This window comes from Artemia franciscana, chromosome 4 (genome assembly GCF_032884065.1).
Source record: "Artemia franciscana chromosome 4, ASM3288406v1, whole genome shotgun sequence".
Classification (NCBI taxonomy): domain Eukaryota; kingdom Metazoa; phylum Arthropoda; class Branchiopoda; order Anostraca; family Artemiidae; genus Artemia; species Artemia franciscana.
This window is the reverse complement of record NC_088866.1, coordinates 24636679-24655329: the sequence shown is the minus strand read 5'-3', so window position 1 is coordinate 24655329 and position 18651 is coordinate 24636679. Positions and strand designations below refer to the sequence as shown.

The window sequence follows — 18651 nt, the reverse complement described above, 5'->3', positions numbered from 1 at the left end:
CCTCACACCTCGCTCTTCAAAAAAGAAGTTTTTCATTTCTTCTGAAAAAACATTTTATTGTTGAAATTTAACCATCCTCGTGTTTCAGGAGTGATTCTTCTAGAACTTCGACAAAATTCAAACTTTAGCGTAAAGAGAAAGGTGTTGAAAAGGGGGCGACCCTCCTTATATTTGTAATAATCTATGTTCTGTTTAAGTTGTAATATTACTCCTTATTTTCAGTCGAAAAAACTTTTTTAAAATTTAATTTCTGATTGTATTTTGAATGATGACAGGAAGTCCGGTTCCACCTCCACGGAAAAACTTCCCCCTCCACCAAAAGGCCCTCTAAACAATTCAATCCCTGCGAATATTCAGAAGGGGGTACTCCCCTTCTGAAAAAGCGAAAAAGGGGTGTTTTCATCTTTTTTTGAGTAATCAGGCAAGTGACTCAGGCCTTTGATGGGTAACCAGCGTTGTCACGGGGAATACAGTACTAGTTTAATACTTTTTAACTGAAAGAGTATTGTTTTTTAATACTCTCTATAAAAGTAGGGCCTTTTCAATACTTTTTGTTAAATGAAATGCATATTCAGTACTTTTGTTAAAATAAGCGCTTTTTAAAATTCAAGGTACTTATGTATTATACGAGAAACACACGAGAATTTGGATCAAGAAGATCAGAATGGACAATAACCGGTTATTTTACAATACATAGTGATAGAATAAAGTGTCTCGTTATGGATGTTCAAATTAAGATTTGGGTTTTGCCAAGGACCGAAGAACAGGCAATTACAATTCTCCAGGATAAGGGGCTGTTGCCCAAAACAAAACAGTGCGTCAACGGACAAACCATGAATTTGTACTCTTACGAGAAGTAACATCTTTGGGAGTGTAACCTAACCCAACCTTACCTTCATTGGCATTAACCAAACTTCACTTCTCGAGTGTTCCTGGTATAATACGTAAGTGCTAAATTCAATGTTTAACAAATCAACTTGCTCATTAGCTGTCCATTTCCCTGTAAATGAAATAATGATTTCCGGTTTTTTGACAAACATTCGCATAATAAGAAGTAAGACATAACATACTAACATTTTTATTTATGGATTGCTCTCTTGGTATGGTAACAAATAGACGTTAAATTGCGATACGGCTTACAGACAGCATTTGGGTTTTGTTCAGTCATACAATCAGACAGACATCAAGAAAAAAGAATAATCATAAAGATAGACCAAACTTGGGTAAATTTTTTAATCTCTTCCAATTTAACCATTTGTTCCCTCCCCTCCCTCTCCTTTCCTTAATACCTGAATATAATCTAAGGTTACAAGAAAAAGTGTAGTGTTTTTCAATGGCATTATGAACAGTTTATAGTTAGAAATGTTCTAACTACAAAAATAATAAAAGCTGTCAAAGTGAGTTATTTTCGATTATAGGAAAGCCAGGTATCGATATTAGGTATGAATAGTGTAAATGGGAGAATAGGCTACCTCTGCTTCTTTGATTCTTCGTCTTCTTAAATTTTGCAAGAAAATATTTCGAGGGACACTTTATTTATCAAGTGAGAAAACTAAATTAGTAAATTCCCAGGACAGTTTTATGTTTCAATACATATGCTAAGTATCTATATATTTAATTGCATAAATATTTTTGGTGACTAAATGTATAATTTTATGCGAAGAACCTCAGCTAGTAAATTCACATGCAAAATTCATTAATAGCAATGATGAAAAATTAATAAAGATACATTGCAAATTATCTTATATCATAGTAAAGCCCACATTGAAAAGCAATAACAGACCCTTTTCTCCAGTTAAGAAAGAAAATATCATTTAAACTGAATTAAGGAAAACCGGTACTTATATGATATACCCGTTGCTACTCAAGAATTGAAGTCAAGTTAACCCACTAAAATATACTTAAGCATGACAAAAATATAGTATTTTAGAAACAAATTTGGGCTGTATATTTGCATATAATGGGGGCATGGGTACAGTACAGTGGGTCTGAATGCAAAATGTGTTAATTATAATTATTTTACATATTACGAAGTAAGAATAGTACCCTCCCTAATGGCAAGTGTATAACCCAAACTGTATATTCCCGATCTATTCTGTCACTTCTATTTGTCTTTTCTCACTCGAAGGTGAAAGAAACTAGCCAAAGAAACCGGTTTATAGTCGTCAATGCATGAACAGCTTGAGCGGTAGTGAGTATATGATATAAGTACTGGAAAATCATTTCAGTTTGAAAGAAACTCCTTAATATTGATACTAAATGATAATTTTCAATACATATGCTATCACTTTTAACGAGTTATAGTCATTAAGGAATCATAGACCGCTGAATATGGACATCAAGAGATGAGACATTTTTACCTAAAGTTGCATCCAATATAAGTTGCTATTTTCTGTAATGTCAAAAGTCAGTTGAAGAGAACTAGCTATAGAGGTAAAAATAACTCTGATATATATGATAAGTCAAAGAGTAAATAAAGGTTTTAAAATAAAAAAAAGCTCCTTAAGAGGTGTTTCGCGCATCGCGTGAAGTGGAACACGCGGCAAATATTTTGGAAAGTAGTACTTTCTATGCAGTGAGAGTATTTTTTTAGAGACACTGAATAGTACCAATAATTTAGTTTGAGTGGTAACCCTGTGGGTAACACTAAACTTTAAGAAACTTATATAGTTAGAATCAGCATAATAGCCAATTCTTTTGATATTTTAAACTTCCTATGAGTTTGTTATTTGTTTTCTATTATGATCTCTTTTTTTTTGTAGGAAACTCATTTTAATGTTCAGACTGCGTTCAATAGAGCACAATAACTATTTTACTCAGTAAGCTATTCCAATTGACTACCATCAATTACTATGATGTCTGTCTATTCCTGGGTAACGCTGTTATCTATCGCAATATTTTTGAAATTTAAGACGCATTGTTTTGAAAAAAATAAACATAATTTCTGAAGAATTTTTGAGGCTGCAATTGCAATCATGCTCGGCAGAATTAACTTGAAAAACAATATAAAGTCTATTTTCAATGAGGAATTGGCCCAAGGAATAGTATCAAAGAGTAAGTATTGTATTAGGTCATTAGACAATGTAGGCTGGCTATTAGGTCAAGTTCTTATCTGCATTCTACTCTAAATTTGTTCGGTAAATGTATTTTGGGTATATTTGTGGATCTTTTATTGTTCCATAGCTACTCAATATGTCTGATAATTCCCTTTTCAAATAGTTAAGGTGAATTTAAACATATTCATGTAAATTAGCTAGGAAACAAGTGTATACATTATTTGATGCCCTTTAATTTTCGTTCTATACAAATTTAATATTTGCTTTTGGTAAAATTCCACTTTAATCCCTTTAAGGGGCTCAAAACAGCCACATTAACATAATGTTTAAAAATGTGTTTTTAAAAGAACTGTCTTGAGAGAAAAAATTTTCATTTGTTGCTGGATTAGGAACATTAATTGTTATTTGTATTGGTCCTAGTAATAACATTTAATTTTGATCCCAAATTTGCATGAATTTATAAAAAGAGCTTGAAGCCCCTAAGAAATCATGTCAAATCAAAATGAATAAGTATACCATGGTTTAAATCCTAAATAAAAAACAAGGGTAAAATTCTAGTTAATTGACTTCTTGCTATCTCAGAAATTGTCTAGGTTAGGAAAATGAAACTTTCAGGGACGAATCTATAGACTAAAGTATGTCCCGGGAAGGTATTTTAAAGTACCCACCTCCACTCCTTCTCCCTCAAGAGGGCTCTGAAATTTGCCTACATGACATGACCTATTGAAATTTTGACAAAACAACATTTTACCTTAATTTTCAGTTACTAGTTGCTTTTTTCCTGCCTTTAGTTCTGAAAATGCAATTCCTGTTATTTGAGTAGAATTTTGAACCATATCACTGGTTTTTATTTCAAAATTAGGAAATGTAATTGCATATCCTTAAAACCTTATAAAATGGAATTGAGCAAAGTTATGAAGCTGAAAACAATTTTGTTGTACTTCAATTAAGCAGAAAATCTATTTTGCAAGGTTTCACTTTTATAACACACATATTTTTAAAGGTCTTCAAAGGTCAGGGCCCTCTAGAGGGAGAAGGAGTGGAGGTAGTTGCTTCAAAATACCTTCCCAGGACATACTTTACTCTGTAGATTCATCCCCGAAAGTTTCATTTTCCTACCTAAACCCTTTCTGAGATAGCAAGAAGTCAATTAACTAGAATTTTACCAAAAACAAGCATACAGCCCCCACTTTGAAAAACAAGAAAATCACATTTTGCATGGGTAGTACTGATTTTCCTTTTTGATTCTTTTGGTTTTTGCTAGGAGAACACTGATAAACATAGAAAGTTTTTAAAACTTCATTAAAAAGTATTTTTGATATCTAATTAGTTTTCAACCTTTTTTTAATTTATACACTATACAAGGCACTTGTCTAGACTATAAACTAGACAAGGCAATGAATTATCTTTTTGGGGCCCCATCAAGGGCTCAAAATGAAAATTGTCCCAAAGGGGATTTTTGAATTTAGGAAGAGCATTAAAAAAGGCATCAACAGTTGATTTTTTCATAATCAAAGTATTTGAAAATGTTTAAACTTACCTCCAAATATAATAATCAATGCTACTACTACTATCCTATCAAAAACTCACTACATTATGAAGCCACCTAATTCCAACATAACTATGCATGCTCCTCCTCTATCCCAATCAATTCAAAGCCTCTCTCTTTACACCTTTGCAAGAAGTTTCTTTTTTTGTACATATTTCCTTACAACCTCCTTCCTCTCCTTTTGGGAGTAACCTGCTTGTCATTTGGCCCTAGATGGTTGATCAAAAAGAAATATTTTTGGCAATCTGTCTTCCTTTTTCCACAAAATATGTTCTAGCTGTCTCACCTTTTCCTTTCTTATAGCCCCAGAAAGCCAGATTAACTCATGTTTTGTGTACAGCATACTGTTTAAAATAAATTCAGTCAAACAGGGTACCCAAAACAATCTGTTGACACTTTCTAAGAAAAAATTAAAAAGTTCTCCTGTATCTTGTGGAGCACCCTTGCCTCAGATACCTTACTTGACCACTTTAATCATTGCAGCTTTTACTATTCTAATCTTGGTTTGTGGACTTATCTTCCAATTAATCAAGCTTTTTTCAATTGCAAAAAAAATACCTTGGACCTTGGTACTTCTACTTTTAACATTTTTGGTACATGAACTTTACTAATAATGCTAACTATGTAAGTGAGCCTCTACACTTAATCAATCTTCTTGTTACCCAAAATTACCTCTTCAACGCCATTTATTCACAGTCTTTAGCAACATGATGCATCTTCTTGTCCTCCTAAAATTACACTTTTCTTCTCTTGAAACTTTGTCTACAGTACCTCTAAGTCCAAAAAATATCACCATATTAATTGTTTTGTTTAGAAACCATCATACTAGGTAATTTGCTTCCTGCAGAAACCAAGTTAATGCCTTTTCTTCACAAAATAAATAATTCTTCACGTCCAAAGTGTTGCAAACTTTTTCATTATTTTCAGTGTCTTTTCCTGTAACTTCCTCATGGTCTAGAACATTTTCAAAATGTTTGCATTTTTTCTTCAACTCAGCTTTACATGACAGTATAAACCAACTTTTTATAAGAAGTAAGAAGTTAAAATAATGTCTCCCATGAAATAGGCAAACTTTTGTTTGTTGCCTTGCCTATGGTGATATATATCTCCTTAGAGGGAGGGTTATAGGAGGCTAGGATGCAATTTTGAAAACTGGGGTTATTATATCTTGAAATTGAATAAATCAAAGATCTAATAGCCATTACTTTTGTTTTGGCTATCTGGTTTCTGTTTTACAAGGTAAATTTAGATTTAGCATTTTAAGTTGATGCTTTTCTTCAAAATCTGCTAGTAATAAAATGATAAGTTATTCTAGGAAAAAATTATGGTACTTATTTTATAGATCATATTATTACTATGATTACAATATTATTATGCAATTAATATAGATTAGGCCTCTTATAAAAAAAGAAATTATTATTTAGGCTATAAATTGTAGGAATATTGGTCTTTCTAAAGTATGCTTACTCTGGCAGAGCATTCTCAGATTTTTTTTCAGTCCATGTCTTACAAATGTCATAAATCTATGGAAAAGGACTTTATGCTAATTTTTTAATGTATATAGTTTACATTTCCAATGTCTTTCTCTTCTCTTTTTGAAAATGTTTTACAAAGGGGCTTAATGCCTTATATATCTTAAATTGCACTTACTAGCAATAAAATGTTTGTTCTAATCATTTATGCTGCACAGGCCACTCACTGGTATGATGCCCTAGGATGAGTTTTGCTTTGCCTTTTTTTTATATTTTGGTAGAAAGTCCTTTAGTTGATGGGTAAGCCTCAGATCTTGTTCCATTCAAGTCCATTTTTGCATTAAATACTTGAATTTGATCTTTATTATGCTGATAGTACCCTTTTTTAGCGCAATGAATTGATGCTCTGTTTGGCAATACAGGGCCAGGGTTTGAACCCTGCTGCAGCAAGGTAAGGCAACAAGATTGCTACTTGTCTCTGCACAAAAGATCCAGCAACTTGAATGTCAGTTTCACACCCCGTGTGCCAGCAATACCTCTCGAGGATCTTCATCCTTTTAGGCTGATAATAGATTAAGATAGACAGTATTGCTTCTTAAGAAAGATCTCTCCTACCTAAAGCTTGTTGTATTATGTCAATATAAATAGTGTATTTTATGATATAACACTGCCAGCACTAAAGATGTTATTGCACAAACAATTTGAGCAAGGACTGCAATTCAAGCCAGCAGGTCAAAAAATAAAGGAACAAATGAATAGTTGCTCTGAACATAACAATGGGCTAAAAAGCCTGGCTGACAAATTTAGCCCTCATTATAGGCCTACTGACAATACCAGGAAGAATGCCAAGAAAAATGATATCATTTCCACAAAGCTGGCGCTTTTGTACACAAGCACTGACCAGCTTATAAATAAACTTAATGAACTACAAGCACAGTTGTTACAAAGTGAATAATTGATTATGTTTGTTGTGGAAGTCAAGCCAAAAAGAAACATAGCAGTCCAGGATAGTGAGATCTTCCTTCCTGGCTATCAGCTTGCAACAGCTAATATACAAGGAAGTGGTTGGGAATTTGCAATTTATGCGAAACATAGTGTTGAATGCCAGCAAACCTTGGACACATTAGAGTGCAATACTAAAGGACTTGAGATAATATTTATAGAGCTTAAATTAAGGACCACCAGTATAAACAATGGATGTGTGTATAGAGCATCCTCTCAATCAGCAGAAAATAACCATTAGTCACTTAAATATCTGGATGAGATACTATATGCTGTGGTTCTAATCAGAAAACCAGTAAGCCCTGCTGGTGATTTGAAGTCCTCTGAAATCAATTTGCATCTAGTAAACTCTCTAGCCAATCCATTTATCTCACTCCTTGAACAAAACTTCTTTTCACTGTTAATCACAGAACCAATTAGATTCAGAGCACAGATAAAAGAAGACATCCTCAACCTCATTGTCACTTGTAGCCCTGAAACTGTGAAAATAATCAGCATAATTCCCCAATTGGTAAGAGTGACCACATAACACTTCTAGTCAATCTGACCTTTAACCAAAGCCAGCTGCACCGTCACCAGAAGAAGGAAATGAAAAAAAAAAAAAAAATAAGTCCAAGTTTAAAGAAATTGTCCAGCAAATCAGTTGGACTATCCTGCAAATACTAGAAATTTTTAGCAATAAGTTTGAGCTCTTTTGCAATATATTAACTTACTGTGCAGAAGCATGCATAGAAAAGTAAATCTTCCTGTATACAAGGACTCTGGAACAAATGGATTCAAAGCTCAAAAGATTGATTAATATCAAGAAAAAATTCAACAAATTAAGAGGGGTAAAAACATGAAATGGAAGCAGAGTAAGCCAGAAAAGAATACAATTGAGTTAGCAACAAGATAGGAGAAGCAACTAGATTGGTAAAAAAAAGAACAAGAGAAAAAAATTGCAGGTGAAGCAAAATGACCTTCAAAGAAATTCTGGTAGCTTGTTATTGCAATGTTGACCACAAAAAGAGAAATACCCACCCTTACAAACAAAAATGGATCAATCACAAGTTCAAAACCCAAAGAGGCCAATGATTTCAATGAGTTTTCTGCTCTATTTTTAAGGCAAAATAAGCAAACCTTGAACCATTACCTGAAACTGACAACTTAAACCTCTTCATGACTAAGGAAGAAATCAAAATTTAACTTCAGTATCTTCAATCAGACTAATCAAAAAGCTCAAATGGGATAGAGCCTTACTATGGCTTAAAGAGTTTTCAAAATGTATTGTAAGTCCTTTGTTAGACATTTTCAAAATATGCACTATACCATTGGAGTGGTCCAAAGCAATTACTGTTCCTATTCACAAAAAAGATGAACAACTCAAAGGACAATTACCAACCTGAGTGACTGACATCACTAGTCTTTAAATTTCTTGAAGGATACATTAGGGAGGAACCACATATTGAAACCCAACCAGTATGGGTTCCTATCTAACAAATATAGAAATAATCAACAACTGAACACAAGCACTGGAAGAGGGTCAAAGCATTCTAGCAGTACTATTCAATGTGGAAAAAGGGTTTGAAAGTGTATCATATGCAAATCTAATGGATAAACTCTAACAGTATAATCTGCCAAGATAACTACTATCCTGGATAGAATAATTTTCCAGAAATCAACCCCTAAAAATTATGGTGGATAACAGCATGTCAATCCAGCAAAAGTGACCAGTGGTGTGATTGAAGATAGTTCAATCAGTCCTCTCCTCTTCATACTCTTTATGAATAGGAGCAACAGAAATATCATCGGCACTACCAAAAGCTGTGCAGATGACATAAAACTCTGTAGGAAGTTTTGCATAACTCCAAAATGTAACAGCATTACAAACATATGCTGCTACTCTGATCAAGAATCATCAAAACCTATATCTTAACTTTCATACATCCAAAACCCAAGGCTCTATGGACAGGGAAGATAAAACAGTGCTCATGTCCCTCAGGTAGCAATGAATGACAAACTGGGCTGTAAAATACCCATGAAACTTATCTATTCCGAAAGAGATCTTGACATCATTGTTGTGCTGCAGTTAAAATTCCATGATACACTCAGAAGACAACATCAAAAGCATCACAGCTCATCAGACTGGTCAGACAAAATTTCAAGCACTCAGACAACCAGACTTTTGTGAAACTCTATAAGCAGATTGTCAGACATACAACAGAGCATGGGAGCAGGATTTGGGGACTTGACTGCACTAGAAGCGTTTTATCAAGGCTTCAAGGTAAGATAAACACAGTTGGTATATAACAAGCTCCTTAAAGTTTTAACTGTTTTTGTATATTAGGAAAGATGACACAATACATTTTGGGAATGAAAGCAATCTTATAGTATTTTGAGACCCAAATAAGATGTAGGAATCTAGAATAGACTAACCAGTCAAAAGTATATATCGTCAAGTAGGTTGGGTTATAAAAATCCATGTAACAAACATGTCCCATAATGCCTTCGGAATTACTGTAATTAAATGGACACGATTTCCCTGTTTTTCAATCATGGACCAATCCTTTGGCTTCATAAAGAAACTCTTCAGCTCCATAAATTCAAAAATTATTGTGGGTCATGTTCGACAAGCCAACATATCCATTTCAAAACTTGATTTGGTACAGTACTTTAATCCATTTGCTTGTTTGGTTCTCAAGATACTTAAACATTTGTGGTTTTCCTTTTATTTTGGTAAAAAGGGAAAAGTTTTTTTTCCTCTTTTTCTTTGTAGAACATTTCTAAAAATGTATGTTTTTATATCAAATTCTGTTTTATCTTCATCTTAGAAGCCTCAAAAAATTCTTCTCCTTTATGGGCAACTGGTCATTTATAATAGTTAATAAATCGGAAAACTGTTTTTTTTTTACTTTCCAATAAGGATCAGTATTGGTTTAATTTGTTTGCACATCTAGTTCCCAAGAGGTTGCATATTTGGTTTTTTTTCTAAAAAAAAGAAAACAAAACTTTTTTTTACTTTTTTCGAAGACTTTTTTCCTTGCAAATTGTCACATCTAAACAATGGGAAATGCATCTTCGAGAAGAATTATGAAAAATTATCCAAGTAAATATGAACTTGTGAAAAATCCTTTAATCTCTATACCACCTTTCCAAAAACAAAAAAATATTTACACTAATGAAAATGCGAAAATTAGTTTTGTCTGGCACCTATTGAATATTAAACAATGGGCTGAAACCTGGTCAAGAAAGAATAGAATGGTCGCAAAATGCATAAAGTATTGTTTTAATTGTTTTTAGCTGTTTTATAGACCAGCTCATGATTAAATTTATATTGTGTTAGATTTAGCTATTTGATCATGAACCCCGAAAGTCAAACAGTACAAAATAATGATTCGATTCATTTTAGGCAAGTCTTTATTGAGAGCACCTGGGTTCACTCTCTGTCAGATTGCTGGCGTGAAAAATATTCAACCTCCTCCAATGTTTGACCATGGTATGTATATTGAAACTTAAAGCTTTAGTCTATATTATAGTAATTTCATCATGTTTTCTATTTGTAATCGTATTGCAGTAGCTTAGAATTAAAAAAAAAAACAATAAAACTCTTATTAAAAAATAGTTCTTGTCCCTTTCTCCATTACAGTGGCCTAACAAAAAAAAAAAAAAAAAAAAAAAAAAAAAAAAAAAAAAAAAAAAAAAAAAAAAAAAAAAAAAAAAAAAATTACAAAAACAAAGTTCATACTTTGGAGATAAATTATGAAAAGAAAATAAGTATGAAAAGTTAAAAATGTACATTAATTTCACTGAAAGGAAGATTAAAACATCATATACAAATGCCACAAGGCAAATCATCAAAGGAATGGCCAGCTGCTTGTCCCAGATATTCTTTGGTAAAACCGCTGGTAAAACCCATCCTTTGGTAAAACCACTGGCCCTGTTTTGGACACAAGCTACAGATAGATAATCCGAAAGTTGTCGCCCTAACATAACACACCGCTGATAACCCGACGGTAGGCGTAGAAGAGGTCGTCTAAAGAATACTCTGTGGAGTACATTAGAATGTGATCAGAGAATGGCTGAAATCTTACTGACACCTTAATGTGAGGATATCATTGCAGCGTTAGCCATGCATGATGTAGGAAGAGTCTTTTTCGATGTCTTTTGCACCACAGACAGCACTGGAGGAGCTAAGGTATAAGGTGAGGATACAAAGGCCACCTGACAAATACTAAAGGGTATTAAGGATAGTGAGCTTAATTCATCCAGCCATAAATATATTTTATGCAGTTACCAGTCAGGCACATGCACATAATTTTTTCTTTGACAGGGGGGGAGCAATAATGAAAACCCTAATTTAATCTTTTTGCTGATTAATAAGTACCCAAAAATTTGGGAAAATTTGTCGTAGTAGGGGGGGGGGGAGGACGAGGCCCACTCCCTGCATGTGTCCCTGCTACTGTTGATACTGTGACAATATCTGTGACATGCTGATTGAGTTTCTTTGATTCCACTAGAAATTGTTTTTGTCAGTTATTATAATTATTCATTTCAAATTAATTTGTGATTAGTCAATTCAGGTTTTATTTTTAGTGAAAAACTAAATTATCAAACAGTTTGTGGTAATGGACGTTTTTTTTTAAGAAACAAACTTAGCTTTTTTTTTTACTGAGTGTTTTTTGTACCAAGCGTTTTTTTTCTTTGCTTCTCAAGCGCCTAAAAGAAAGGTGGACCTAAAAGAAAGGTAAGGAGTAACCCAGCTCAATAGAAACCAAAACTTTAAAAAACAAAATTTTGAGAATCGTATATTTATGCTAATTTTAAATATACAGGTTTCTTCAAGTTTAGTCTTACCCATCAAAAGTACGGCTAGGAGGCCCTGAAACCAATTCTGAAGGCCTACGTTCATAGATTGAAAATACTATATCCAGAAGCCAGAAACAAACTTAGCGTTTTTTTTTACTGAGTGTTTTTTGTACCAAGCGTTTTTTTTCTTTGCTTCTCAAGCGCCTAAAAAGAAAGGTGGACCTAAAAGAAAGGTAAGGAGTAACCCAGCTCAATAGAAACCAAAACTTTAAAAAACAAAATTTTGAGAATCGTATTTTTATGCTAATTTTAAATATACAGGTTTCTTCAAGTTTAGTCTTACCCATCAAAAGTTACGAACCTGAGAAATTTGCCTTATTATAGAAAATAGGGAGAATCCCCTAAAAGTCATAGAATCTGCGAGAGGGCTCATTCTAACGGAATTAAAGGTTCTAGTGCCCTTTTTAAGTGACCAAAAAAAATTGGAGGGCACCTAGGTCCCCTCCCACGCTCATTTTTTCCCACAGTCACCGGATCAAAATTTTGAAATAGCAGTTTTATTCAGCATAGTCGAAAAACCTAATAGTTATGACTTCGGGTCGACTTAATCCCCCATAGTCCCGGGGGAGGGGCTGTAAGTTAAAAATTTTGACCATTGTTTATATATAGTAATGGTTATTGGGAAGTGTACAGACGTTTTAAGGGGGACTTTTTCGCGTTGAGGTAGGTTACATGAGAGGATTCCATGGAGGAATTCATCATGAGGGAAGAGAGTTTCCTTGAAGGGGGTGCAGGATTTTCTAGCATTATTTAAAAAAACAATGAGAAAATAAATAAAAAAGATTTTTTCAGCTGGAAGTAAGGAGCTGCGTTAAAAGATAAAACGAAGAGAAATTATTACGTAAATAAGGGGGTTCGTCTCTTCCACAATACTTCCCTCTTTACGCTAAATAATTTTTCGTAATTTCAACTATTTATTCTACGGTCTTTGTGATTCATGGGTCATTCTTAAAGAATTGGGACAAAAATTAAGCTTTCGTGTAAAGAGCGAGGTTTTGACGAGGGGATGAAGCGCCTCATATTTGTAATAAAAACAATTCGTAAGTTACGTATATTTATTATTAATAAAAAAGTTTGTAAAAAATGAAAAGTTCTAGTTGCCTTTTTAAGTAATTAACAATTGTAGGGCAGCTAGGCCTCCTCCCCCACCTCCTTTTCTTATCAAAATAGTTCGATTAAAACTACGAAAAAGCCATTCGGCCAAAAAAATTAATATGCAAATTTTGTTTTAATTATTCATGTGCGGTGAGCCAAAATCAAATCATGCACTAATTCAAAAATGTTCAGATATTAAATAAAAAAACTAGTTTTTTTTAACTTCCAGTAATGAGTGACATTAAAACTTAAAACGAAAAAAAATTACTCCGTGTATAAAAAAGGGTTGTTCGCTCCTTACGCTTAAGCTTTTCAATGTTTTAATAAATAGAGTTGTGAGAAAGAGTCAAACTTTAGAGTAAAGAGTGGGGAATTGAGGAGGAGACAACCCCTTTAACATACGGAGTAATTATTGTTCGTTTTAAGTTTAAATGTCGCTCCTTACTTAAAGTTAAAAAACTTGTTTTTTTTTATTTAATATGTTAAACATTACTACATTAAAAGGCATGCCTGTTTTAGCTTGTTTTGCTTGTTCCTGCAACGTTTTATATTTTCAATTTTATAATTGACAAACGTCTATAATTGGTATAAAATTGTATAGTTGATATTTAGAATTAGTATAATTGATATAAGGGACCTTTAAAACAATGGATAATCAACTGCATTGAAAATGCCCCTGTGGTAATCCATCATCTTTTCCCTTGGCAAAGTGAATGCTTTGCTTATGTGTTATCTGTCTCAATCATGGACAAAAAATAAATAATATTTATATAATTGTATGGTATTTATGTCACATGACATTTAATTAATTATATACCTTTTGTCTGTGGTTTCTATCAAAGGTAGAATAAATAGGATCAGCCAAAGAGCAGGTTTTTATTGTAATTCACTCTTATGTTGCCTGCCCTAAGGGATCTCACTGGTATTGGTTTCGGAAAACGAAGTTATATCCGAAATATGTTTGTAGACTACTCCCCATGTATTTAAAACTGCGTGGTCGTTATGGCTACCGTATAACTGACCTTTTGTAGTACTTAAAGGTTTCATAGGGTGTGACATTACAAGCATGTAATGTCATGCTTGTAGAATAGTAAATAGAGTTACGGCTAGGAGGCCCTGAAACCAATTCTGAAGGCCTACGTTCATAGATTGAAAATACTATATCCAGAAGCCAGAAACAAACTCAGCGTTTTTTTTTTACTGAGTGTTTTTTGTACCAAGCGTTTTTTTTCTTTGCTTCTCAAGCGCGCACACACTGAGCAGTAAACATTGTACCATCGCAACATCAGTCGATCACAATTGATCTGATAGATCATGAATAGATCTGAAACAGTGCAACAAAGTTGATTTCATTCATAGTGTTGTGTATATCAGGAGTATAGAACAAATTCGTGCATTAACGTTATCTCGTTGTCGATTGAAGAGGAAGGAAAGAAATAAACTTATTTGGGCTCATCTAGTTAATAAAAGGACAGAGGAAGATGGAGCCCTCTCTCTTTGTTTTATGATTTAAGAAACGATGAAGAAAATAATTATAATTTTTTTGGGATGTCAATCTCGTCCTTCGACAAACTAAACAACTTGCTGAAAAATCTGATATACCCTCTGCTACGTCTTATCAACAGTCGTCAGACATAAAAAAACGCAAACTGTGTACGCTTCCATGTAGTTCCTTAGACTACTATTTCGGCGTAGGCGTTAAAACAAAAAATCGTTTGTTTTTCCTTTCGTTATTATAGTGACAATGGACGGATGCATTGCTGCCGTCGACATTTGTTTTACCGACCGTTTTTTTTATTTCCTTTTACTGCCCAGTGTGTACGTTGAAGTACTATGCCTCTAAGAAACGCTCAGCAAAAGAAGAGCTCGGTAAAATAAAGACTGGATAAAAAACGTCAAGTGCATCTCGGATCGCATAGGAAATATTGACAAATGGAGGGATTTATTCTTGGTAATTTGATTGTGTTTACTAAAAATTTATTTAAACTGGAAAATAACCATTTAGGGGTTTTGCGTGCACATGGTAGATGATGGAAGAGGAAAGACCTGTCTTTATGTTGTTTTCTCAAGCGATGACTGCTTACTTCACCTACACTTCGTCTGTTCTTGTACCTACCTTTACTATTAAAAAATTTTCAAATATTCCAAAATCTTGTAAGATATAGTTTGCAGTTAGGTGCATTTGGAGTAGCTGAAAAAAGTAATGTTAAGGCTGGATATGAAATTGTGTGCTTATTGATGAAGTGTTCTGCCAACTTAGCCTAAAAAAAACAAAGACGAAGACCAAACGAAGGATGTAAAGTCTTGGAACAATACAGCTCCTGAATCTTTCATGCGATTTGTTGCTGCTACAAGTTGTTAATAGTAGTATAAAACTGATCCTATTAAAGTCAGCTTTGCCGTATTTTAAAAACTCTTTAGAAGGAATTTGGCATGATAGCTTATCATGTTTACTACTCTGCCTTCTTTAACTCAGTTGGGGTGGTGATCCGCTCATAAAACACTTTGCTTCTATTATCTTAGCTACTAATATGAAATCGTTATTGATTTGGTTTGTAATGATTATTGCAGTTTGGTTAGGGGACTGATTTATGGCTTGGGGAGTTGATAATATTTGGAGGTGATGTAGGTAGGTCGTTTGAGGACAAGGTGGTACCAAAGGAGAACAATTGGTCGCTCAAGGAAGGTCTAGGGCGTTTGTTAGACGAAGATAGATAGATCTATTATCCCACATGAGGCAAGCTGGCGATAAACTGCAGAGGATCACCATTGAAGCTCTGCTAATAGATTATACTGGTCACTTTAAGGAATTCTAAGGTTAGGTACGAATGACAATGAAAATGAATTCTGTTTGTGAGAATTTGTTTGTTGAAAACCTAAACAACCATGTATGTTTTAAAATATGGAAAAATCACAAATTCAGTTTTTAATGAAAAAGAATTCCATATGCAGTTATGTGGTTCTTATTAGGAGCAGGCACAAAACTACGGATTAAGAATATGTCAGGCACATATGAAAGTAAACAACTTAAGAAGGTGTTGCTTTCCTTTGAAGATCTTGCTGTATTTGGGAATCAACTGTTTGTTAATGTTGAATCTTTAACAGCAAAAAGAGTTGTTACATTCTCCTAATTAGTTTCGCTTATGTGTTTTCAAGGTTCAGGGGTAACAATTATGAAACTGGGGTACTACCACAGACCATTGATGCTTGCATCACTTCATTGTTTTGAAAACCTCAAAAGCTATCTGATCAGAGGATTTAGCTTCCAGAAGATTGACGGTATCCAGTGACACTTAGCGGGCGGGATGTTATCCAATCCAATGACAATGTGCGTCATTACGTTGGCCGGCTAGTTTTGTTAGATTGCCAATGTAATTGAGGAACACATCGGCCCATTTATTTTGCTAGGACCGAAATATCTGGTGAAACCTAATAGATAATCTGTGATACTGCACTAAGAATTTTATAATTTAAAAATAACAAAAAGAAAGATATTAGAACTCATGTTTTTCAGGTTTGAATAGTTATCATATGTGTCAAAGAGGCCAAAAATATTTTTATTTTGATGTCCTTGGTTTATTATTTGGATTGTTGGTTTTTAGGGTGGAACACAACCTATAGCTTAGATTGACTGGAAATTAAGCTACCGTTACCATTGGCAAAAACTTAGACGAATTTCAAATAATAAAAAAACAACTTCAAGTTATGACAAAAAAACTTAGCACATGTAAATTGTATTTTATGAATTGTACCATGCTGCAAAGATCTGATATAAGGAAGCTAGACAAAATCCACCTTAGAACTATAGGGAAAACTCAAAGTAAGGTTGGAATACTGTTGGGTAAAAACTCTTTTATTGCTTTAAAACTTTTATTCACCCTGTTTTTACCTTTGTTGAAAAACTTAGCATGTGGGAATTCTATTTTATTGGTCACGCCGTGTTGAAAATCCGACATGAGGAGGCTAGACAAAATCTACCTTAGTTCAGACTATTGGGAAAATTGCGAGTCAGGTTTGAATACCCAATTGGGTAGAAGCCCTCCTAGTGCTTTAAAACTTTTGGTCAACCTGTTTTTAGCTTTATTGAATCAGTTAAAACTGTGCTTGTGATGCAGAACATCTTTATGCCTTGGTTCTTTTCTTGATTCGAGTTATATGAGATCCATGTAGGCTTATAACTATTATTTATATATACTCCTAATTCAGTTCAGTGAAAATTCCTTAAAAGAATAAAGAAATCTATTTAACGCTTATGTTTACATTTTTTCACATATAATACTTAGAAAATAAGTAAGTCTTAAGCTGTTTTTACTCTCTGCATGAGTTAGCTAAAGAGGGTTGCTTGTTTGGTACCATCAAAGAATTAAAAAATTTTTCAGACTTCTAAGTGATTTTTTTCTTTATTTATTGTTCTTTATCATATTATTATTACCATTTATTCCCTCTTTGGTTGTTTTTATTATCAATTATTTGTTTATGCCTCTCCCCTGGGGATGAATGTTTCTGGGCTATGTCGGAAAGTCTCTTGATTATGTTTAATGCTTATGGAAACTAGCTCCGGCATGGTTGACGACGGGAAATGAGCAATGGACGACATTTCGCATTTCTTTCCTGTTTGTAGTGTGTATTTAATTTTTATGGCACTTGATATCTACCAAGTGACGTATAGCGATCGCAAATTTTGTCGATCTGTCTGTCCTAGTTTACCTTCCAGGTAAACTAGGACGATGAAATTTGGCAGGGACACCAGGAACCAGACCAGATAGGAACCAGATTAGAAATTTTCGTTTCACTGATTCGACCATCGAGGGGGGGGGGGGTGAGGGGACGGTTAAGTCGGAAAAATTAGAAAAATGTGGTATTTTTTAACTTATGAACGGGTGATCGGATCTTAATGAAATTTGATGTTTGGAAGGATATTGTGTCTCAGAGCTGTTGTTTTAAATCTCGATCGAATCCGGTGACATTGGCGGGAGTTGAAGGGGGATTCTAAGATCTTGGAAAACACTTAGAGTAGAGGAATCACGATGAAACTTGGTGGGAAAAATGATCACAAGTCCTAGATACGTGAATGGCATAACCAGAACGGACCCACTCTCTTTGGGGGAGTTGGGGGGAGGGGGTTAATTATGAAAAAATAGAAAAAATGAGGTATTTTCAATTTACGAAGGAGTAGTAGTAGACAGGTTTAATAGCAAAAACTTGACAGCTATCACTGATTTGTGTTTCTTTACAACATATACAAAATCAAACTACACTTGTAAATATAAATCAAACTATAAATATTAATTTACATTTTGACGAAAACCGGGACGAAAGAATTACCATGTCGGTTTGTTCTTGCTTTAACGGGAACTAGCTTGTCTTGCTTTCTCATTCTTGATGGTAGAGGTTGATCAGGTAGAATGTCACGGTGCTGAGATTTAGAAAACAAGAAATTTCCAAAGCTTATTATCAGAGTTTCGTATCGGTTTTGGAGTGACGGCAGTCCTAGCACTTCCAGAGCCTTTTCGTAGGGGATGTCACGGCGGCCCTAGATGATCGATACCGCTCGCTTCTGAACCGATTCAAGCTCCTGACAAAGATACACTGTTCTAAGTGCTGAGGGCACCCAAACAGGTGACGCATATTC

At 34.1% G+C, this 18651-nt stretch overlaps 1 protein-coding gene across 3 annotated transcripts in view; it reads left to right on the top strand.

Moving 5' to 3' along the window:
- Positions 1–2849: 2849 nt before the first annotated feature.
- The window catches only part of LOC136026190 (large ribosomal subunit protein uL16m-like), a 287794-nt gene continuing 271992 nt past the window's right edge, over positions 2850–18651 (top strand). Inside the window, exons 1-2 of one of the 3 annotated variants that reach the window (XM_065702508.1) lie at positions 2850–3054; positions 10468–10554. In XM_065702508.1, the coding sequence (XP_065558580.1) occupies positions 2976–3054; positions 10468–10554 (166 nt within the window). In that variant the 5' untranslated portion in view covers positions 2850–2975. Of the gene's footprint in view, positions 3055–8869; positions 9343–10467; positions 10555–18651 lie in introns of those variants that run through there. The other 2 variants (XM_065702510.1, XM_065702509.1) reach the window with 2 other exon arrangements.